Source organism: Pristis pectinata, chromosome 16 (genome assembly GCF_009764475.1).
Source record: "Pristis pectinata isolate sPriPec2 chromosome 16, sPriPec2.1.pri, whole genome shotgun sequence".
Taxonomy (NCBI): Eukaryota; Metazoa; Chordata; class Chondrichthyes; order Rhinopristiformes; family Pristidae; genus Pristis; species Pristis pectinata.
The window spans coordinates 22,363,454-22,387,711 of record NC_067420.1 but is presented as its reverse complement, the minus strand read 5'-3'; the positions used below and the strand labels follow the sequence as shown (position 1 = coordinate 22,387,711).

The following is a 24,258-nucleotide window of genomic DNA, read 5'->3' as shown; positions in this document are numbered from 1 at the left end:
ATGCGTTAAGTTCATCAGGAAGGGATGCGTTGTTGTTAGCTATGCAGCCCAACTTCGTCTTGTAGCCTGTTATGGCATGTAAGCCCTGCCATAACTGACGGCTGGCCAGGGACTCTATTTTGAGTCGATATTGCCTCTTAGCATCCCTGCTAGCTTTCCAAAAGTCATACCTTGATTTCTTGTACAGATCAGGGTCACCAGGTTTGTGTGCAGCAGTCCTCTTGTTCAGTAGGGAGTGGATCTCTCGGTTCATCCATGGTTTCCTGTTTGGGAACACCCATATTGTCTTCTTTGGTACACAGTCTGCTGCACACTTGCTGATAAAGTCTGTGATGGTGGTGGCATACTCATCAAGGCTGGCAGCTGAGTCTTTGAGCATGGACCAGTCCACTGTCTCAAAGCAGTCACGTAGGAGCTCATCTGTTTCCTCAGACCAGCACTGCACGACTCTCCATACCGGATCCTCCCGTTTCAGTTTCTGGTGGTCTGATTTCCCAAAGTGAGGACGAGGGGTGGCTCGAAAGGCATCTCTGATGGTTGTATAGCAGTGGTCAAGGGTGTTGGCACCCCTGGTGGAGCAGGAGATGTGCTGATAGTGTTTTCGTAACATACTCTTGAGGTTGGCCTGATTGAAGTCCCCTGCAATGATGAAGAGGGCCTCAGGGTATCCTGTCTCAAGGTTGTTGACCACGGAGTATAGCTCATTGAGTGCAGGCTTCATGTCCGTCTGTAGTGGGATGTAGACTGCCATCAGGATAGCTGAAGTGAACTCCCTTGGCAGATAGCATGGTCGACACTTCATCATTATATATTCCAGGCTGGGTGAGCAGGAGCTCTAGTATGGGAGTCTAGTATTGGGCATGCAAACAAAATGGCTTGTCAACTGAGTGGGGATGTTGGTCTGGGAGAGAACACTGATGTTGGTTCACTTATCCTTCCAGTGATTTTGGAGGAATTTGCAGATACTCCATTGGTGATATCTGTCAAGGTGACTAATTTTCCTGTCACGTATTCTCTTCATATTCTCATCAACTCCACCACCCCCAGCCAGATTTCACCACTCACTTACACACAAGAAGCAATTTACAGTGGCCAATGAACCTGCCAACCTACATGTCTTGGCGATGTGGGAGGAAACCAGAGAACCTGGGGAGGGAAGTGGGGGGAGGGAGGGGGGACAGGAAGAATGTGCAAACTCCACACACACAGTACCAGAGGTCAGGATTGAACCCATGTCACTAGATTTGTAAGGCAGCCACTCTACTGACTGTGCCACTGTGCTGCACTCATCCTCTGCTTGACCTACTTGCTCATTCATTGCCCAAATCATTTTCTGCAGCCCTTCTCATTCAATTTCCCTACCTGTCCCTCTCCATCCTGTCAACTCTCTCTTTCCACCTCTCCAACCCTCCAGCTGTTGGCTGTTTGCTCTTCTTCAAAAGTGAGGTCACCTAGCAACCAAATGTGTCTCAGGCAGATGTAAATGTTCCCTGGCATTGTTTTGAGGAAAGGCAGAAATGATCAGTATATTCTGGCTAACATACCTGCCTCAACCGACATTAGTATTATGGTTAACTGATCATTTATCATAATAGTGACAAATTGGTTCTTGTGGTTCCTACATTACAACAATGTTTACACTTCAATAGGCACCTCATTGTAAAAGAGTATAGGATGTCCTGAGGTCAAGAAAGTTACTACATAAATGCAAGTCCTTATTTCATTGGAACAGTTGTAACTGACAAAATGATACCAGTTAATTATTCCTTTTCTTTTGTTAAGAAATACTTCCTATTCCTGCCTCAGGCTGTCAAATTTACAGGTGACAAAAACATGCTAGCTTGTTAATAACTTGAACTTAATTATTATATAAAAACAGAACTTGCTGGAAACACTCAGCAAATCAGGCAGCATCTGTAGCAAAGGGAACAGAGTTAACTTTCAAATTGAAGACGTGTTTTCAGCATATCCTGTATTTTTTTCAGACGTTGGGCATCTGCAGTTTCTTTTGATTTACAACTTAATTATTGATGTTTGACAAATAATTTATAGAAGGCTCAAGGACATGAAAAGGATTTTATCCCTCAATAAGATATTAATTATGATTCTTCGATGTTTAGAGGAAAGTATTGAAATGCCTACATAGTCAACTTCTACAGATTTCAATACAGGATTAAAACATAGGTGGAATAATGATTTTGAGTGAAAAAAGCAAGCAGTGAGTGAAATGTAAATCGATGGTGAATAGGTTTTAATTCATATTTGCATGAACCAGGAAACTAATGTTGTTCTGTTTTGACCAGCTGAATGCCCATTGCATACATAATACCATATTCCATCCACCATTTTAAGAGAGGCAAGTTAACCCAATAGTTTAATATTTGCATTAAATTAGAGGGCAGAGAAATGACACATGAATGTGTTAAACATTCCATCCCTTAACATTAGTCAATAGTAATTTCTAGTCTATTAAATTTTAAAATGTTGGCATAAGTGTTTTCAATCAGTTCCAGTTCAGCCCTTAAAATATTGAAGTCCCCAGAATTACTCACTGATGTAGATGAAATGTATACTCCACTGAAGCCATTACATCTTTCCTGCAGGATGTTTTAATATTTAAACATTTCTGTGTTCATGTTTTATACACTATCTTGTAGTCTGTACCAAATAATGATCATTGCACAAATTTAAATCATGCAAAATTGTAATCACAAATGTTGCAAATACAAACATGCAAATTTGCACTTCGAACACTTTCATTAATGGAGTGTTGTAAGATAATTAGTGGGACTTCTTAAGTGTTAAAAAAAAATCACAAAGCAGGTGGGAGAAAACATTCCATGCGTGTGTTTTACTACATAAACGACCAGTATAATTTATGAATGATTAGATGGCATTTGTGCAATAGATATAAACATCCTAATGTTTTATTACTTGTAATATTGTTCATATAATTATTATTTGGTATTCCTGTCCAGAGCAGAACAATAATATATTTCTAAGAATGGAATAATTTGGTGGGAGCTTTTCCTTTATTCATACAGCTATTTTAAAATTAATAAACTTTGGTGAAATATGATAAGAAAAAGCAATTTTATTCTATAGCCTTTGAAAGGGAAATGCTGGAAAGCCTATGAAATTGGACAACAGGCTAACCAAGAACAAACGGACCAAAAATATGGTGTACAGGGCATATATTTAATTCGGTTCATTCTACACTTCTGACTCAAAAGACATACAAAAAACTTGAAAATAGAAGGTATTCTGCCTTAGAAAAGTGAAAAAAGTGTAGAATATTTTCAACTATTTTATCTATTTTCCTAATATCTCTTTGCTTTTTCTTTCTATTTTTGCTTATGTCTATTGCTGTTGATGATCTGTGGAGTTCAAAAATTCACAATGTTGGATATGTGTCAATCTGTCTCTCTGGCAGAGTGTTTTGATACAATCCCATGCCATAACTTCAAACGAACAAAACCTGCACTTTAATTGAACACAATCTCTGCCAAAAGTTCCATTTTCCCAATTCTGCAACATTCCAACTAATATCCTCAGGCTATGTAATTTGTGTATCTGCAAAGAACATTTTTTTGGCCATTTTCCTATACATAACAAAAAGCACCTCCAAGAAAATAAACACTTTGCGCCTGAACTCGTAAAATTTATCATTTGTATGGTGTACACCAACACTTCAGGCCAATACCCAATTGTAAAATGGGGATGTTACCTAAAGTTAAATTAATGGAATAAATGTCAGATTCTTACAGGCTTATTCCTGTTGTCACAAAATTTTCAGATTATTATATTGCAAATCAGTATTCTTTAGAGAAAAATCGTTCATTCTTATCCTTCTGCACCCAACAGATGGACCTCTCTGTCATGTTGGTTGTAATAGTCCTCATGCTGAGAGATTTACTGTTCACAGCCTTCTGTTTCCTGCTTTCTGATAGAAACCTAGCTAAAGATCTTCCTATGTCTCTTTACAAAACCAGCAAATTGGAAGGAACATTTATGTTTCCTGACCTCAGTCTGTGCAGGTATGGAAACCAAGCTCCAGAATTAGCTTTGTATATCTAGGCCTCTATATCTCTGATATATAATGATATATTATGTCATTAACTAAAGTTCGAATCCTTAAAAATGAGAGTGGTACCTGAAGCTGGTCGGTACAACATCAATCATAAGGAAACCAAAAGAAGGCACCCTTAAGGAAAGTACGATGCCCTATTTGAAGAAATGCTGAACTATCAGGGAAAAAAGGCAATGGCACTTTCTGGTTGTGAGATCATGCATACCTTTGAGAACATAATAAGTGTTATGATCGACGGAATTTAGTGGATGTTATTCAGGTTTCAGTAAAGGTTGTTGAAATAATGTCAACTGGGAAACTGGTCAACAAGAGTGTATAGGCACAGCATATGAAAATGTCTGTTAATTTAATGGATTTCACCTTCTCTAAAGGAAAGGGCTGTAATACCTGGTACTGGATCTGCCTGGAAGGAGGTAGCTGGTTGCTGCATATAAAGGTGGAGATAGTATGGGGATGAGACCAAAGCAAGAGGGAGTGAAAACAACAGTGTTGCATAGCCTGATGTTAAGAGGGTCACATGCGGTCTGATCAAAGTGTTTAAAAGGATAAAGAAGTTTGATATAGAGAAACTACTTGCTTTGGCAGAAGCATCCAGAACCAGGAGCAATAATCCAGGAGGCCTAAAGAATTTAGGACTAATATCAGGAAGTAGTTTATTCTCAATAAGGGCAGAGGAAATCTGGAATTCATGAGTTCAGAGATGGGATGTTCACTGCTGAAAGTGTTTTGTTCAGTTCCATTTTCAACTCCATACAATAAGACCAGGACAATTTTCAGATTTCAACAGAAACATAGCAAATTACACTTGCCCCGCCCTAATGCTGCACAGTATCTCTGACAAGATAGAGACTAACCACCTCCAACTGACTTTCAATGGTATTACAGTTGTTGAATATCATCAACATCCTGGGACCATTGACCAGCTGTACAACTATTGTACCCACAAAAGCATATCCGAGGCTGGATGTTCTGAATGAATGATTCACCTCCTGACTGCCCAACATCTTTCCACCATCCAGAAGAAACATTACAGATGTAATGAAACATTTTCCACTTCTCTGGATAAATGTGGCCCCAACAGCATGAACTTCAACATTATTCATAAAAAAGCAACTTGCCTGATTCGCACCATCCACCACTTTAAAAATGTAATCCTTCTGACAGCACCACCCATGGGGTCAATGTGTACCGTCTGCAGCGGCTCACCAAAGATTCCCCTCAGTCGAGACTCTCCCATTAGTGGAAGCTTTTTGACATTTACTCAAGGGTCAAATTTTCTGCATCATCTAGTTGATGGATGCATTCACCAACTGAAACAAATTCACCACTTTCTCTATAGAGGTTGCAAAAAAGGGAACCCCTGAATATTCCATCTCTTCATGACTTGAAAGCTGGATGAGACATTGGAACCCAAAGTCACAATGTCAACAGTCTGAGCTTCCATTAAAGTTGCATGAGCAGTGCAGGTTAATATTGGGACCATTATTATTGGGACCATTTGTTAAATTCAGGATCTCTGTGCTCACCAGCCTGTGGAGGAAAACCGATTTAGGTTCGAAATTCATAGTCCTGTATCTATAACTTCAACCACTTAACAGTTATCTATTTCTTTCCTTTTTTAAAGATGCGCTTTGATCCTGAATGCAACTTTGTAATATTTGTTTATTATCCTGAACAGATTTTTCTCTAAGTGCTATGTGATTTTTATATAGTGTCCTCTAATCCAAGACCACTTCCAAGATCTTGACCTTAATACTTGGTCTCAGTGCTGTGGATATGACCTGTTAAAATGTGTGAGGGCAATACTGTTTTCAACTATACGGCACAACTTTGCATAAGTAACAATATATTGAGTGTTAGGCACAATTTGTTGTTATGCATACTTATGTGCTCCATATTCATCGAATACCAATAGAAAAATGATCCAATCATGATTACTTGTCATGTTTTTACTTTAAAATTTCATTGTGTAGAACACAAAATGATTATGTTTTGCAATAGAAAATAGAATTTATAATCCCTTGTTTATTTTTCCATTTAACCTGTACCTGTTATTATATTGACTTTCCATTAATAGTTGTATTTTAGTATCTTAGAACATATTTAAATGTTGTCAAATTAAATGAGTAGGACTTAAATACTGTAACTTTACAAGGAATGTATCCATTATATCAACTTCATAAGTCAGGTTATAGCTATCCAATAAAGTCAGCCCCCATTGGAACTGTTCCTGGGAAATAAATGTTCTGGATGTTGCAGGGAAGTTCACATCACAATTTTTCTACTACACACAAGTAACTACAATTAATACAAGAAGTATTGTTGACATGCTTTTTGTGACAATGAGAACATGCAAATAAGGCAACTAATTTATTTTCATTGTCATCAGTTGCAGCATCTGATTTCCCTTGTGTGTGAGATAATGGGCTTTCAGGTCAACAGTACTACAAAAGGGATGAATGCTGATTTTAACAGGACAGCATATTGGCCAAACTAGCTATGTTGACACCAATACTGTGGTGTGGTAAGGAGGTTCAACAACAATAGCAATTTTGTGTTAATGCATCACAGGTTACTCAGAAAAAAATGCATTTGCTTCAATAGAAAAAAAAAGGGACACTGGGAAAGAGGAATGTCAGCATTCTTATATCAATGCTGCAAAAACGAGTATTATTTGTAGTGTTCTTTACATCTACTTCTCATGGCATTCCAGTATGCAAAAACTAAATAGCTCTGAGAAGAAAAATGAATAAAGTTTGGGGTATAAAATGGGTGATAACTGATTTTCAAATTTGCTAAGTACAAACTGGACATGGTGGAAAACAATTGAAGATTTGTTATCACTCATTTCATATGGTTCTCCGTTCAAATTTATGCAAGGGACTTAAATAGAATTTAGCATCGGTATGAAGATCTTTAGTGATATAACTAAGAGGTGAATAATAAACATGCATTGCAGTGGAATGCTGGAGATGTAAGCAAAGGACAATAAACCCATTGAAATCAAAGGTTCCTATTTTACAGGCTGAAACTCTCAGTTGACAGTGATAAAGTGTTTCAATAGTTTTTTTTAACCTATTTAGGCACTCTTAGGATGCACCCTAATTGGTTTAGTATACAAATAAAGAATTTCAAAAAATAGACAATTTCACAGAAGCATTTAGCTGAGAGGATGGAGTGGTACTTGCTGACATTTTCAACTAACAAGATGGATTTTTATTGCTTCCAGCTATGTTGTATAAAAATATTTATTCTGTCCATAAATCATGTTTGTATTTGAATTTACTGGGACTTAGATAGTGAAACAGGACCAGAATACAAAAGAGAAAGGAAAATAGAGTACTTGCTATTTTGCTCTGGAGTCAAAATTCCAAACTCTAAACTTCAACACATAGAACAAAAAAATTGCCTCCAGCTTAATTTAATGTTTTTTTTACACAAAACTTCTCGAATATTTTTGTATAGCATTGAAAACTTGAAATGGCTTAGAACATGTTTGTAACATAACAACACAAGTGTGACTGAGACTCTCATTGAAGGAATGGTACCTGACTCTCACTACTCTCATTTCTGACCCTGTTGGAAATTTAGGGACACCTTAGTCAATAAGGATGCTGTTCTTTCTGAATGTATGCAAATTAAATAGCTGGTCTGAATTGTATATTTGGAGAAATTAAGCTGCTGAGACAAGTCATTCTGTTCTTTGGATAGTGCTAACTCTTCAGTTTTGAACTTTTGTCCTATATCCCTGTATCCTTTCTTGATTATTCCTTTCTCTCCTTTAAGCAAACATACAGCCCCTGTTTCAATCACCAAATGATAAAATACTAGCTTTGCTTTGAAACATAATGCAATGTTTATATAGGAAAAGCAACATGGTTTGGTAAGCGGCAAACGTTTTGTACTTAAATACCATAAATGTTACATTTTTGAACTCTATCTAAAATTAATTTCGGCAGGTATAGTCCATTAGTGATCTTTAACTCTTTGGAACAGAATTCAAAATTTTCTTTTTTTGAAACAGTAACATAATTTTTTGGATCATGTGTGTTATCTTGGTGAAATACAAGGGATTATCTAAATTTTGGATTGGGAACTGAGTAGAGACATTGTGGTTGTGTGAGGAGCAGTGTCTGGGAGTAGAATTTAGTGTGGATGTGATGTGTTATGATGGAGGCAGTACATTGTCTAAGATTTCTGTGTTCTGCATCTTTAAAGCTGTGAATAAAATTGATGTGCCAATCATTGCCAAGCAGTGCTTAGGAATTCTGTGGAAAAGGGTGCAAAATACTTCTTTTGCATTCTCAGTTTGATATCAAGCCATGAGCCATGAACTATCCTTTTATGTTACTTTCTTCATGATCAGCTTGATTACTGACAATTTTATAAAAATCCTTTTAGATATTGGATCATGGTAAATGGTTGAGATTATTGATCAGGGTGACTAAAACGTCTTGTGGCAATCTTAAATAGCAACTTCTTCAGAATGTACAGAATTGTTTACCTATTGGCTTATTGGGAAAGTGATTAAACACACGTTGTCTATATTTTGCCTTTAAGGAGAAGAAAACATACACATCATTGGTTGGGCTGCACTTGGACTATTGTGCGCGGTTCTGGTTACCACTCTGTTGGAAAGATGTGATTGAGCTGGAGAAGGTGCAGAAAAGATTCACAGGAATGTTGCCTAGGCTGAAGGGCTTGAGTTATAAGGAGAGATTGGATAAGCTGGGACTGATATTCCCTGGAGCGAAGGAGACTGAAACCAGATAGAGGTTTATAAAACTATGAGGGACATAGAAAGGGTAGATTGTCACAGTTTCTTTCCCGAGGTAGGGAAGTCGAAATGTGAGAGGGAAAGATTTAAAGGCTATTTGAGAGGTAAGTTTTTCACACGGATGATGGTGGATATGTAGAACAAGCTGTGAGAGGAGGTGGTAGATGCAGGTACAATTACAATGTTTAAAAGACATTTGGACAGGTACATGGATAGGAAAGGTTTACACGGATATGGGCCAAACATAGGCAAGTGGGATTAGCATAGATAAATATCTTGGTCAGCATGGATAAGTTAGGCCAAAGGGCCTGTTTCTGTGCTGTATGACTGTATGAAACTATCCACTAAGATGTTACTTGAAGTTTGAAGTCATACTGGATGATATTGTTTTTCTTTAAACTATACACTAAATCCTTTTTTATTCGTGAGGCATAAGGACAAAGACTTCCTTCAGATAACAAAAAAGCGCAGATAAAACCAAGGCCTCTTTCAATTCCACCAGCGCTGCAATGACAGACAGCGACCGACGCCTCCGTGACATTACAATGATGAAGGTCTCAGCTTCTACATATCTGCATATCAAAACAACCCCAATCCCAGCTCTAGCCACACACGAAGCCCACATTCCAGACCCCAGTGTTCCCAACCATGACCTGAATCTTGGCTTTGGCTGCACACCAACTATTGATATTTCACTCCTTGTGATCCATTTCATGGCAAACAGTCTCCACAGGAGGAGACTCTGGAGGAGCATGTCTCACTAACCAACATTCCAGGTAATACACAGCTGGCCTTGGAAGTACGCTGATCCACAGGTGGCATGTCAGTGGATGAGGAGGAGGTAGTGCATGTTCCTCTGTGGATCAGGATGTTGAGAGTAAGATGAGAAGGGATGGGTGTGGGAAGAGAGTTGTGTAGGGAAAGAAGCCATCCAAAGTTAGAGCTTCCTCGATAATTGGAGAGGGAAAAAAATTATGAAAATTGTAAGGTTCATTTCATTACACAGTAGAGAATGAAGTTAAATATAGAAATGTCTGAACATTTAAAAATGGAACAGGAGGGGCAAAGAGAAAATAGTAGAGCCTAACATTGGAAGTATCCAAGTGGACATAGAGAACCTATCTTCGAGAGAGAAAGAGACAGAAAAAGAGAGAAAATGAGAGAGAATGAAAGAGAACGTTCATCAGAAGGACTGCCGCAGTTCAAGGCATCAACATACTACCACCTTCTCAAAGGCAATTAGGGTGGATGATAAATACTGGCTTGGCAGTGATGCTCAGATGTGAAAAAAAATTCATTGCCTATTTTGATATTTGCAAATCCTTTTAATTTTTGAGTCTCGTTTTACTTACCTCATTCACTGCAATGGTCTGCCACATAAACAACTCATTGTTACATCTAAGGTTGGTGACTGTAGAATTCAATACATAGAAAAACCTTGCTGGTGATTTTGTCACATTTTGGTTTATTTATGGGGATGATTCTAGCTGAACTTGCCCAGTGTCTGACTGCATTTATTATTGCAGTGTGCTTTGTTTCAGCTCCACCAGGAATTAGAAACTGACCTTCCCTCTGCAATCTGATTTCTGACTGTCAGTAATGACATGATCAAAATGATGAGTGGGAACTCCCACTGATTTTGTGGACTATACAAGGAATTTGCTGCTAAATTTCCCAGAAACTAATTGAAATTTCTGCCTTCTCTAATTTGTCTTGATAGCCATTTCAGTTATTAGGCAACAACTTTAGACAGCATTGTGCTTATAAAATCATGATTTACAGACAAGGTATGTGGAATCCCTATGGAAAATAACCAAGCTCAACTTAGACCTTTCAATCAAAATCATCTTGAAGGGAGTCCCTTAACTCTAGAAGATAAAGGGATGGAAATTTCCACATGGCAATTATTTTTTCCAGGGTTCAGTGACCAGTCTCGTCTTCATGTATAACAGACAGAATCGGTGGGGATTTGCCACTGATTGTCTTGGGATTATCTTTTCTGACCATTAGAAACCAGACAGCAGAGAGAAGTTCAGAAGACATTAATTTTCGAACACTAGTGGAACTGGAACAAAACACATCGTAGCAAGAAATTGTCAGTAGCAACGGAAGTGTTTGTGAAACTCTGCCAACTTTAATTATTCAAATTGCATGGCGGATCCTGTCCAAGGCACTGTTCTGAGAGCTTAAGCAAACACCTGGATTTTGCAATCATTCCCTGGTTTTGTCCTTTAATCTCAATGTATTCACTGTACCTACTGTTCGAATAATGCAAATATGTTGAGCATATTGGCCTAATTTGCATACATTTTAATTACACTTGCTGCTAAACTATAAAACTGGAGGTGGAGAGGAGGGGATAAGGATGGTTCAGTAAACTGGAGACATGATAGGGTCAGTCACTGACAGATTATACAGCAGTTCCCTAAGGAACACCACTGATTCTCCAATTGAAAGAAGATGAAGTGATGCTGCTTTTAAATCTGAGCACTTAACCAAAAGCCATCTTCATTTCTAATAATTTAAGTAAAATTCAGTTCAGAAGAAAACTGATCTGCTGTAGTATTGGCTGAACAGCAGAAAATAATTTACTTACTTAGTATAAAGCAAAATATTTCAAACTCAAAGTAACATTTAAATCACAGACAATGCAAATCATCAGTGTAACAAAGATTGGTAATTAATTAGGAACTCACAGCTTTTCTTTGACTATGCATGCATGATAAAACTTTGAAAAAGTGCTTGCATTCAACACAGTAATTCACAAAGTTTTCAACAGCTGCTCCACCTGATCTGTCTTGGAACATGCAGGCCCATGGCTTTTCTTTCTGGTGGTGGATATGTGTCCGTCTATTTCTGTGGCATTCCTGTACTGGTGACTTCAGTTTGATGTGGTTAATTCAACTCGTCTTGAATATATTTTTGCTGTGAACTGTTGCAGTCTGCTGATCTGACCTTTATAACTTTGCAGGCTGGGACAGAACACAAACACCCATCTCTTTTTGTGCATTAAAATGACGGAAAATTGTCTTTGAAGTCAAAGTAAATTGGTTATCAGACAGAGAACCAAGAGTGGGAAAAAACAGCCCCCTCCCAGGTTGGCAGGTTGTAACCAGCGGGGTTCCACAGGGATGAATACTTGGGCTCCAGTTTTTCACAAAATATACTCCACAGTTTGGCTGATGGGACCCAAATATCATTGCCAAGTTTGCAGAGGATAGAGTGCTAGGTGGGATTATGAGTAGGGAGGACGATGTGAAGAAACTTCAAGGAGATACAGACAATGGTTAAGAACACGGCAGACGAAATATTTTGTGAAAACTGTAAAGTGGATAAATTAACACCTTTGCACATAGGTGCAAAAGAGAAAAGCCAAGTAGTATTTAAATGGTGAGAGATGAGTTAATGTTGACATTTAAAGGGACCTGGGTAATCTTATAGACAAGTCTATGAAAGCTAAGGTGCAGGTGCATTCAGCAATTGGTGAGGTAAATGGTATGTTAGCCATTATTGCAAGAAGATTTAAGGATAGGAGTAGTGGTGTCTTACTGTTGTTATATAGGGCACAGCTGTGTACAGTTTTGTATTCTTACCGAGAAAAGGACATATTTACCATAAAGATTCACTGGATTGGTTCCTGGGATGAGTAGTTGCTACATGAGGAGAGATTGAGGAGAATGGGCCTTACTCCGTAGTTTAGAACAATGAAAAGAAATCTCATTGAAACTTATAAAATTCTTATAGGGCTCAACAGGCTGGATGAAGGGAGAAAGTTTTCTCTTTCTGAGGAATCAGTCTGAGGATCACAGTAAAAGGGATCTCTGGAATTTCCTACCCCAGAGTGCTGTGAAATCTCAGTCACTGAGTTCGTCCAAAACACAGATTGATACATTTCTGGATATTAAGGGAATTAAGGGATATTGGGATTGTGCAGGAAAATGGCCTGGAGGCAGAAGATTACCCATGACCTTGATGAAAAGTGGGGTAGGCTCAAAGGACCAAAATGAAAAGTCTTGCTGCTATTCCTTATGCTCTTGTAGTGACATCCCTAGTTGCTTTGCAAAAACAAGCTCAAAATAAAATTATATTTAAATAGTTTTGGGAAAGTATTTGTACATATACTAAAGGGTTGTTTCCGGGTTATTGATTTTCTTTTTATTCATTCAGAAATGCAGATGTTACTGACAAGGTAAGTTTATTCTTTGCCTTAGATATAGAAGTGGTGTCTAGTTGCATCACCATTGCAACCAAAGATGGCTGGCCTTAGGTTACCATCCTGAGGAACTCTTGCAGTGTTATCCAGGGGTGCGGGTGTTTGGCCTCCAAAAACCTCAACAATCTTTGTTTGCTTTGTGTAGCTCCAGCCAGTGGAGATAACCTTCAACTTTATTGAGGGGCTCATTGATGCCACACTCAAGTCAAATGCTGCCTGTTGCCTTACTGCCGAGAGCAGTAATTCTCAGCTTGCCTTTGGAATTTAATTCTTTTGCCATGATATAAATAAGAGCCAAATGTTCACTGCCAAGTCCAAGCTGAGCTTTAGTGAAACATTGGTGAGTAAGAGGAACTTGAGTACACTGCTGACGATAGAACATAGGACATAGAACATTACAGCACAGTATGGGCCCTTCAGCCCATGATGTTGTACCCACCTATACTTTTCATTATATTGTTGATGACCGAGAGTAGGCAAATTAAGTGGAAATGAGCCAGGTTGAATTTGTCCTGGGCAGGACATACCTGGGCAATTTCTGGCTAGATACCAATGTTACCACTGTACTGGAGCAGCTTGCTAGAGGCACATTAGCACAAACGTCTTCAGCGACACAGCCAGGATTTTGTTAGAGCCTCTAGCCTTTGCTGTATCTGATGCATTCTGTGGTTTCTTGACGTTGCTGAAGACTATGATGCTGGGGTCCTCAGCAGGAGGCTGAAATGGATCATCTGTCTGGTAATTCTGCTGATGGTGGTTACAAGCATTTCAGTCTTACTTTTTGCTCTGATATGCTGGATTCTGCCAACAGCAAAGATGTCCATAGTGGCTCCTCTTCCTCTCTCTGTGTGTTGTTTTAATTTCACAGCAATTCACAACTGGATATGATAGGACTGCTGATCCTTCATTTGATCTATTGATAGATGGATCACTTAGCTCTGTCTGCAGCATGCTGCTTCCACAGTTTGGCTTGCATACTATGCTGTACCTTCATCTAGCTGGCATTTAGCTTTTAGCATGCTGTGAGTAGAATGCTGCCTCCGCTAGAAGCTTGCATGCTGTGCTATGGCTTCATCAGGCTGGCATTTCCGTTTTAGATACACCCAGTGCCAGTCCTGGCATGTTGTTCTACACTTGTCATTGAAACAGGCTTGGTCCCCTGGCCTGACGGTAACAGTTGCGTGTTATAGCCATTTACAAACTAATTATCCTTGTTAAATCACTTTTAGTCAGGATTTAATCTTGAAGATTTGTTGAGACCATATTTTTTTGTGTAACTAATTGGAAAAATTATAAGTGGCAGTGACCAGAGTATCTTTCAGATGGTGATCATAGAATAGAACTCGTACACCGAACTTTGCATAAACTGCTGCTTTGGCCCACTGACTCTCTGCTGACCATCAAGCCTTTACACTAATCTCATTTTCTGTTCTCACCATATTCCCATCAACTCCCCCATATTATACCACTCACGACACACCGGGGGATGTGGGGGGAAACTGGAACACCCAGAGGAAAGGAGAGCACTCAGAAGAAACCCATGCGGTCACAGGGAGAATGTGTATACAGCACATACAGAGCACTGGAGGTCAGGATTGAACCCGGGTCACTGGAGCCATGAGGCAGCAGGTCTGCCAGCTGTGCCACTGTGCTGACCTGTACCACTATTCATCAATGTACCTACAAGACAAATGAAAAGTTTCCTTAATGAAAATCAACTTTAAATTAACTTCATGATGTTGAATATGGTGATGCAAAATTCATCCTTTTTTAAAAGTAAGTCTTCAAAGAAAATTGTTCAGTTAATCTGCTTTCATCTGCAAAAATATTAAAGGTCAGTTTTGACAGGTCTGAAGCAAGATTGTGTATACGGCTAGTACAAAATGGTAAATCATAGACATGCCTGTGCTAATAACTTCAGTTCAAACGAAGTCCCAGGCAGTAACCAAACTTAACAAAAGAGAATCTAGTCAATTCTCTTAGATATTTAATGACATGGGCATTGTTGAATCCAGCAACATCTGCATTTGTGGTCATCAGCGACCAGAATTTAACTGGATCAGCGCATAAATAATGGATCTAATTCACAAAGTAACAGGCTTGGTGTTCTACAGCAAATTGCTCTCCTGCTACTCCTAAAATTTTCTTCAGCTGCTATAAGGCAAATGAAAGGTTTGGAATGCAATGTTGTTTGAGTATCTGGACTGCTGTAACAATAAGCAAGAGGTTTAACACCATCAAGCAACAGCCTGACCAGTACTCCATCCACCAATTCAAACAACCATTCCCTACTCACATGCAACAGCTACAGTGTGTTCTGAATCCACAATGAGCTACTGCAGTTATCAGGGCATCCAACACTGGCAATTCCACTGTCTAGAGGAAGAAGAGCAGCTCAGCATGGGATCGCCATCATCATCATTTCCCCCTTCACATTGCACACCATCCTTACTTGGAACTTCCTGGAACTATCCTGGAACTTCCTCCTAACCGAAGTTTGGGTGTTTCTATACCATGCTGAATGTATAAACGAATTCAAGAGGATAACCTACAGTTATCTTTAATCAGGGTTGAACAAGAAATGACAGCTTTGCAACAGATACCTATATCACAAAATATAAGAAAAGGAAATGATGCCATCCATTTATTTGTGAAATCATGATTTCACATATTTTATGCATCTGTGATACCACTTTAATCAGTCAGAAAGTTCAGATGTCCTCCAGGACTAAAGTCCTGAGTCTCGATTAAAGCTTTGTTCTGAATTGTTCTGAGTACTTGTAGTAGTTTCAGTACAAACCTTTTTGTTCCTTTATTAAAGTGATAAGCTTTACTTGTGAGAAAGCCTAATAATTGGTTGATTTCAGAATAATAAAATGGGCTTAATTTCTGTTCAGTATTCCAGCTACTCATACCTATATGTGATCGACAAATGTAAGATATTATTTCTAGGAGTTTTGAATGACAATGAATCTTAAAAGGTTACACTTGATACATTTTAAGTGTTGTATTTATTGTCCCTAAATAGGGGAGTTTGTCATTGTGCCACTAAAATAATCTATTTTAATCAGTTATTTAAAAAGATTTTTAATAGGGCAATATATTTTGGTTCAGTTAGAAAATTATGCACAGTCAAGCTGGGATACCAGCTTAGTAGCTTTATCAATCAACACAATGGTGTTCCCTCCTGTAGTCAACTGGAACACCTAAGGATCATTAAATCTACATTTGTTTCTATGTATTTGCAGCTGTGCCCTGTTGCTTTCCATTTATTATGTTAGCAGCCAGTTATGTGGAAATCAGCCATCGTCTAGTTTTCAGCACTTGGTTAAATTTCTCCTTTTAAGTGATGCAGTAATCAATAAGTAACTGAACAGATCTGACTTACTCATTTCTTATGCAAAGTTCTATTTATCTAATGAAGCTATACTTCACTGAATTTAATGAAAGTCACTCAATGCATAGCTGCGATGGAATGAACTAGAGCTGAGTACATTTAGATACCAATCCCACCACAGTAAATTGGCAATTTTGCTCCATTCTGTCCTTAACCTCCTGAGCTCTCAATTCTTCTCAATTGCTTCAAATACTCAGGTTTTCTGATGTGCATTACTTGTTTGCACAAAGATCACTTTTTTAGTTCTGGCTCTGATGGACTAGAATGGGAATGAAGCCAAGCGAGCTTCGGGTGAACCAAACGCACAATGGGATGTGCTCAATACAGTTTACAAGACTGGCCACACTGTGAGACAGAAATAATATTCAGTGGCAGCCCAGCTTCTAAGGCGCTCTCAACTGTTGTAGATCACAACCTCGTAGCCTAGAAAGTGTACAGGGAATGACCTCATTTGGTGCACATCTCACATCAGAGAAGCGAGAGAGAATCTTGACCTGGGGCACCTTGGTTAATTTCCAGAATGGCCTGAATCAACCTAAAATGTGTTCGACTCTGCAAGGAGGGAGAAAGGGGTGGGAAGTCTGCAGCACAGATTTTTTGAAAAAAAACTCTACATAATTGAATTTCTAGGTTGTGTCTGGCAGCTTCAAAGGACCCAAACATCCCACTATCTGGTAGCTGAAGCGATGGACATTATGTTCTTTTAGACCAGAGAAGCTCCAAAAGATCTGCATGATATAAGGTGGCAGGCAGAGTCAATACTGAGTCCAACAATCAAAAGACGTGGGAGTAGGTGATAAAATTCAAATTTGAGGAAGTCTGCCAAGAGAAGGCTCCATGGTTTACACAGGATGTGATTGATTTAATTAATTGAATTTAAATTCCCTAGTTGCCATGGTCGGATTTGAACTCTTGTAGTGGATCATTAATCGAGGCTCCTGAGTTATTGGTCCAGTAACATAATCCCCATGCTACTAAACCCCACAAGTAGAAAGACAAATTGAGGAGGTCACTGTGTTAGTATGACAGCCATGAGCTAAGGTGGAGGAAGGGGAATATGGATTAAATCTGGAAACAGGAATTGAGCAGTGGGAAATGGGCCTTAATAGGTGTCATACTTCATAGGATTTGGAATAGTCTTTAAGTTTAAATGTTTTTTATACTTGATTCAGCATACAAGCCAATGAAATATAACAATTAATTAATAAAATAATTAGCTTAATGCATTGAACTGTCATAGCCAATCGGAAAAGACATAACATTATAAGAGTTGATAGACAAAATATATAATCTAATTAGTCTGAAGTACAGATCAGATTGAGTAGAAACAAACTGCAGTCTGCATTCTTGCAAATACAATACTTTGATTTTGTGTTTGAATTGAGGGATAGAGTATGTGGGAATTTCTAAATGACAGTAGTAGACGAGAGATTTCATGCAAAGCCATGTGAGACACTGTAATGTTTTATGCCTGGAGTCAGTACCACATTGTACTTGTTTTTGATAAGATTTGGTACAAGTAGTGTTTTTTAGCTTTGCTCCACTTTACCAGTACATAGAACAGTACAGCACAGAACAAGCCCTTTGGCCCACAATGTTGTGCCAACATAGCTAATCCCTCATACATACAGAATGCCAAATATCCCTCCATTTTCCTCTCACTCATGTGCCCATCCAAGCCCTTCTTAAATGCCTCCAATGAATTTGCCTCCACCACCCTATCAGGCAACACATTCCAGGCATCCACCACTCTACCAGTAAAAAACGTACTCCTCACATCTGTTCTGAACCTACACCCTCTCACCTTTAATGCATGCCCTCTGGTACTGGATCACTCAATAATGGGAAAAAGATATTGCTTGTCCACCCTATCTATGCCCCTCATAATTTTATACACTTCCAACAGATCACCCCTCAGCCCCCACTGAGAAAAGAGTCCAAGTTTGTCCAGTACTCCTGATAGCACATGCCCTCTAATCCAGGCAGCATCCGAGTAAACCTCCTCTGCACCCTCTCTAAAGCCTCAACATCCTTCCTATAGTATGTCATTGAAATGACCTAAGGTTAAGAATTAACCTTATTTTGATTCTCATGTTATCATCAATTCATACTAGGGTACCTGCTTTATCTTCTCTTTCCTTAATCCATCTCACCGATTTTATCTGTATCTATCCTACAGTATCTATATATACTTTAGTTAGTTTTGCTGTAATGTGGAGATTAACAAAGCAATTGTTTGTGTTGATACAGAACCAGCTGAAGAAGTTGAAAATCCAAAGATTGCAGATGCCAGAAGTCTGAAATAATAAAGGAAAATGCCGTACAGGTTCAGCAGGTTAGGCTGCCTCTGTGAAGTTTCAGTTCATAGGTCATTTATCAGGAATTGAAAACATTTAGAAATCAAGTGTGCAGATTAGGGGGAGGTGTGGAGGGAACAAAGGGAATGTTTATGTTAGGTTGGAGAGGAAGAGAGACTGCATGATGAGCAGTGATGGTGCCAGCTGAAAGAGTTGATGAGGACAGGTTAGTCATAAACAATTTGCCCGGAGGAGATGTAAACAGGAGACAAAAGAAAGCAAGGGAGAGTTTTACTGTATTGCTGCTCCTCACCCAAAATTGAATAAAAGCATTCATTTCATTGTTATTTTGACAGCAAATTATGAGCTATCAATTGATTTTTTTGACATGGCCATGTCATTAATGATCATGCACAAGCTTGTATGGTGTAGTATAATCGCAATGAAAAATACAATGGCTCAGGGCTGGTGCCATTTTTCTGTGCACCCTACTAATTTCAAGGGCCCATTTGTACGCCAACCACAGAATATTAATAACTGTTCTGAAATGTAAGACTGCTAGTTGTAAATTCAATTATAGATACAGTTGTGGAATTTTATCCGAGTTCATCTGCTTACCAGCATGGTTTGGAAAACTAATTTAAGTTTGTTTATGGTGTTTAACCACCTTGTTGTTAATTAAGAAACACATATTAAAATACACCATTGTTGAGAAAATAAACTGATTCCTTAAAGCAAAGTGTTAAAAAGCATTTGGCCAATGAAGTACAGTACTGATCTCCTTTAATGTAAAAGCTGCACCAATGGCTTTGCTGCTCTCAGAGGATTAAAGACTAGTCTAATATAGATGCCTGGATGTTTTATTGTCATTCAGCATTTAAATCCCCTCTGGAGTGTGTATAGACAAAATAAATCTCAGTTTATCTGCAAGATAGAGGGCTACAAGGTGGTAAATTACAAAGCCTGACCTCCAGCTTCAGTTATTGAAGCTGAATGTTTAGGAGCTAAAGCAGAGAAATTAAGGTAGTACATTTGCAAGGGCCACGGCTGTCTGGCTTACAGAGTCTGAAAGAACACTGCAAGGCTGGACTGAGAGCTCTGGAGATGGAAGCTGTGAACAGGACTCAACAGTTGAGGTAGGATGGTAATGTTTAGAAATGTCAATCAGTGCATTTAATGAAGCAGGATCATGAGGTTTCTGCACCCAGCTGGAAGTTGATAATTGATACATTCAAAAAAATAGCTTCATGGAGTCTAGGTAAAGGAAGTGGTTCTGAAAAAGAAGTCACCAATGCAATAATGATCAGTCATGTAGCCTTATAGCGTGTACTTTTATTTTCCTGAAGTAAAAGATTTCAGAAGCTAACTGTGTATTAGTAAAGTGGATTACCACAAGTACTGAAAGAAATTCATAAAAACTAAGAAAATTAAAATGTAGTCTTCCAGACAAATGGAATCTGCAGTTTTCAGAAGTGATTGTCTTTGTTTTAATCAGTTTATACAGAATGAACAATGCTCCACTTTCTGTGGAAGATATGTGATATGTACAGCAGGTTAGTTGTAGAGAGTAATAAGTGATAAATGATCAAAGCGATCACCCAATCTGCATTTGCTTTCTCTAGTGTAGAGGAGGCCACATTGTGAACACTGCATGCAGTACATTAGATTAGGTTACTACTTTGCATTAAATCCATTGGGGTCACTTGGAGTTCCCTGCTATCTGCTGCTTTCATTCTCCATCCCACTCAAAATCCATCCTTGGCACCCTGCATTGCCATAACAATGTCCAATGCAAGCTGGAGGAACAGTACCTCATCTTCCATCTGGACACATTGCAGCCTTCAAGACTCAATATTGAATTCTACAGATAATTCAATTTCTCAGTATAAATCAGAACTAGCAATTTCTGCTGTAAAAGAACCGTCTGTAATATTGGCTCAGTTTGTCTATCACTCTATTAGTACTGGACGTGATGGACATATCACATTGCCATGCATTTCACACCTTTTCCTGTTCCTTTATCTGTAACCTCACTCTCTTACTGTCCCATCCCACAGCTTTTGTTCAATTTTTCCACTCGCTCACTGTCACCCATTAACCCATCTACTGGATGACATCTACAACTTATCCCAATGGCAATCCTGATCTCACCATACCAAAGATACTCTCTCTGATCTATCCATTCCTCCCTCACCTTTCCTGCATGTTCTGATGTAGGGACTTTGGCCTGATGTGTTAACTCTGTTTCTCGTTCTACAGATACTGCCCAACTTGCCCAGTGTTTCCATCATTTTCTCTTTTTATTATCCATAAGTCCCAGTCTGTGCAGAAGGGAGCTGAAGCATATTGTCGGTTAATACTTCTCCTGTATGTCAAACTTCATGTTTAAAACTCCACTTGCATTACATCTGGGTATCACAGCATCACATATATTCTGAACTTTCCTTCATCTCAGATGAAGGAAACTGTACATATCTCTATATATGATTCAAAAGGAGTGCATTAGTCACTAGGAGCCATTAGTCAGTGGCATTGCTTGAACTCATTGATGACTGTGTAAGTCTACATAATTTGGAGAATAAGATCAGTGTATCTTCTGTTAAATGAGGATATGTGCATAACTAAGTCAAAGATTTTTGAACAATAAGTTTTCCCTGCTGTTGAAATATTCACTAACATGTTAATTCACAATATCCTTTCTTCTTCATGATCATTTTACAGATTTAATCACATTTGTTTTCATCACATCAATTGATACGACCAGCAGTTATGATCCTTATAAGATATATCAATTGTATTTGAACAAACAAACTTAAACCTTCAAAAATATCTATTGGGCACATTGTCATAGATTGTTTCTAAGTTGCATGTTGTAATTTCTTCTGTTATGGTTTACTTGATGTGACAATGCCACTGCAGTACTTTAGCATGTACATTCCTTTTACTCTAGTGTCTTGTGCCGTTATAACCTCGAAGAACACATACTAGAATTGTTGAGTACATTTTTTGGATAGGAAAATAGGTCAGAAAAGAACTAATTTTTGCAGGGCTCTGGTGCCTTGAAATATGTCCGATGTCATGTTGAGCTTATTCAACAGTCCAGAGAAGCTACACAAAAGAGGCTTTAGGCTACTTATGCATCGTCCTGAGGGACTTTATGGTTGATTTGGGTCTTCTAAGAAATTAAGCTATCAGAAAGAGAAGGAGCCAATTCCCCTCTGCTTTGGCTTGTCAAGCCTGTTAGCTGCCCAACAAGGAGATACAACTGAAAAGGTACATTACATTATATTTCTAACAATGGATTTGGAGAAGGAAAAGCAATAATGCTCTTTCTGGCTTTCCAGTACTCCTAAGGTCTGTTGTTCAATCACAAGCAATACCGCTGATCCCTTCTGTTGTTCTCTTCCCCTAGTCCAATTCCTTCCCCATGGGATTTTCCCTGACCTGCTGTACAACTAGTCTAACATTCATCTGCAAAAATGACAACCTAACTGTAGACATTTCAGCTTATGTGAATATATTGTTAACCCAAAAAGGGTCATAATCATAACCATACCAATTTCAACAGTAAAAAATTCAAAGATATTCTACATTTTGTACTAATTGACAAGTCAAATGTTAAATAGAGGAATTGCCAAGTGGAGACAGTTTCCTCAGTCCAGAATGAAGAAATGTCATACATTGTGCATCCTGTCAAATGCTACATCATTGTTTTCTTTTAAATTGCAGGACAGAAAGTAGATAAAGGAAAGACTTACTAGAAGGTCACAAGAACTCAAGCAAGACAAAATGTCACAGTCAAGGCTTGCCCTTGGATTGATTGTGCTAGGTGTCACAGTTTTTATGAGTCCTGGTTCGGCTCTCCTTTCTCAACGATTGAAAGGTCGCTTTCAGCGAGACCGCAGGAATATCAGACCAAATATCATCCTCATTTACACAGATGATCAGGATGTGGAACTTGGTAAGATCATTCAAGCAATACACAGTGGTTATTCAGAAATATGAATTCTATAGTAAATCCATTTGTATTATCTTTCCTATAGCTTTCCATCTAAGATGTGGTTTAAGATACAGGAATGAAACCATTCATTTTCTTGGATCTTGCTTTGGTTTCTTTCTTGGTTTCCATTTACAGTACTTTCTTTACAAGCAATTCATTTTTTTTCTTCAATACAGACATTTAATATGTTCTGAAACAAATAGAAAATTCTGGAAAAACACAGCAGGTCATTCAATGTCTATGGAAAGAGAAAGTTAACATTTCAGGTTGAAGATCCTTCATCAGAACCAGGAAAGAGAGAGAGAGAACACACTGGCTTTATGTTGCAGAGACGTTTAGGGGTAGATATGGCTATCTATGATAAGCTGAGACTCGGGTTGCTATGAGAATGAGTTATTGGAACAGTTTAGAAGGTGACAAAGAAGTGTGTTAAAATAACAGGACAGGATGTGCTAATGGAGGGCTGGGGGAGACTGAGGACAATATCACAGCTGACTGATTAGCAGCAGAAGTGGTTAGTTCTGTTATAGACAGTAAGCAAATTATTGGAAGCTGGAGAATTAGATATTGAATCCAGAAGGCTGCCACGTGCCCAGACGGAAGATGGGGTGCCATTCCTCATTCTGTTTAAAAGAGTTTAAGTTCTATATCCTTCATAGAAACATGGCAGAGTGTTGCCCTGACCTATTGCTTTATGCCAACTGAAGATCCATTTTTATTTAGGTGTTTTCTGGAAATCTTGGATTGAAGTTTTGATATTCTTCCTGCATCCCCTCCCCCCTTAAATGTGCAAACTTTCATTGATCACAACTGCAGTTTTGTTAAGAGACGTCATTTACTGCCAAGTTGTTTTGCTTCTCTTGCTGCAGCAGACAACATGATCATCCCACAAGGTCACCCAGGAATCCTACAACACACAGGGAACAAATGTCTCTTCATATCTACACCAACTCTTTGAATGAGTTTTCCTTTTAGTCCCATATTTTCACTCTGTGTTCATCTTCTGATTACTTTAAAATATTCACCCAGTACCAATCTGAAAGTAACTATAATTTTGCTTCTATGAATAATTTTGTACAGAATACCTGTTTTTTTTTAAAATCATTCTGTTAGTGATAATCTTATCCTCCTTGATCACCATTGGAAGTACCTTTACCTTTTCCTCATTTGTTTCATGAAATCCACTTGCAGTATTTCTGGTAAAAAGGCTCTGGCTTAACAATTCTTTAACACTTGAAAACAGGTACAAAATACCACTGCAAGGGAGACCAGTATCTCGTCATGGGTCTGAGGGAGATAATATTTGATTGTGCGCCAAAATTGCATTTCTTGCAAAATCACATGAAAAGGGTGAACTTAAATGCACATTTTCCTGATGCTGTGGGGGTCTTAAAGTGGGCGTTCTCAAGAGGAACTCCTCCTCAAGTAATGGAGGCAATTTGGAGCAGCAGGGAAAGAATTGATGCAGTCGTTCCCACTCAATC

General features: G+C 38.6%; 1 protein-coding gene across 4 annotated transcripts in view; it reads left to right on the top strand.

Annotated features, from left to right (window-relative positions):
- LOC127578801 (extracellular sulfatase Sulf-2-like) overlaps positions 1–24,258 on the top strand; it is a 247,888-nt gene that overhangs the window by 144,311 nt on the left and 79,319 nt on the right. For 2 of the 4 annotated variants that reach the window (XM_052031264.1, XM_052031262.1), the window contains exons 3-4: positions 18,728–18,812; positions 22,504–22,735. In XM_052031264.1, coding sequence (XP_051887224.1) covers positions 22,564–22,735 — 172 coding nt within the window. In that variant the 5' untranslated portion in view covers positions 18,728–18,812; positions 22,504–22,563. The remainder of the gene's footprint in view (positions 1–18,727; positions 18,813–22,503; positions 22,736–24,258) is intronic. The other 2 variants (XM_052031263.1, XM_052031261.1) reach the window with 1 other exon arrangement.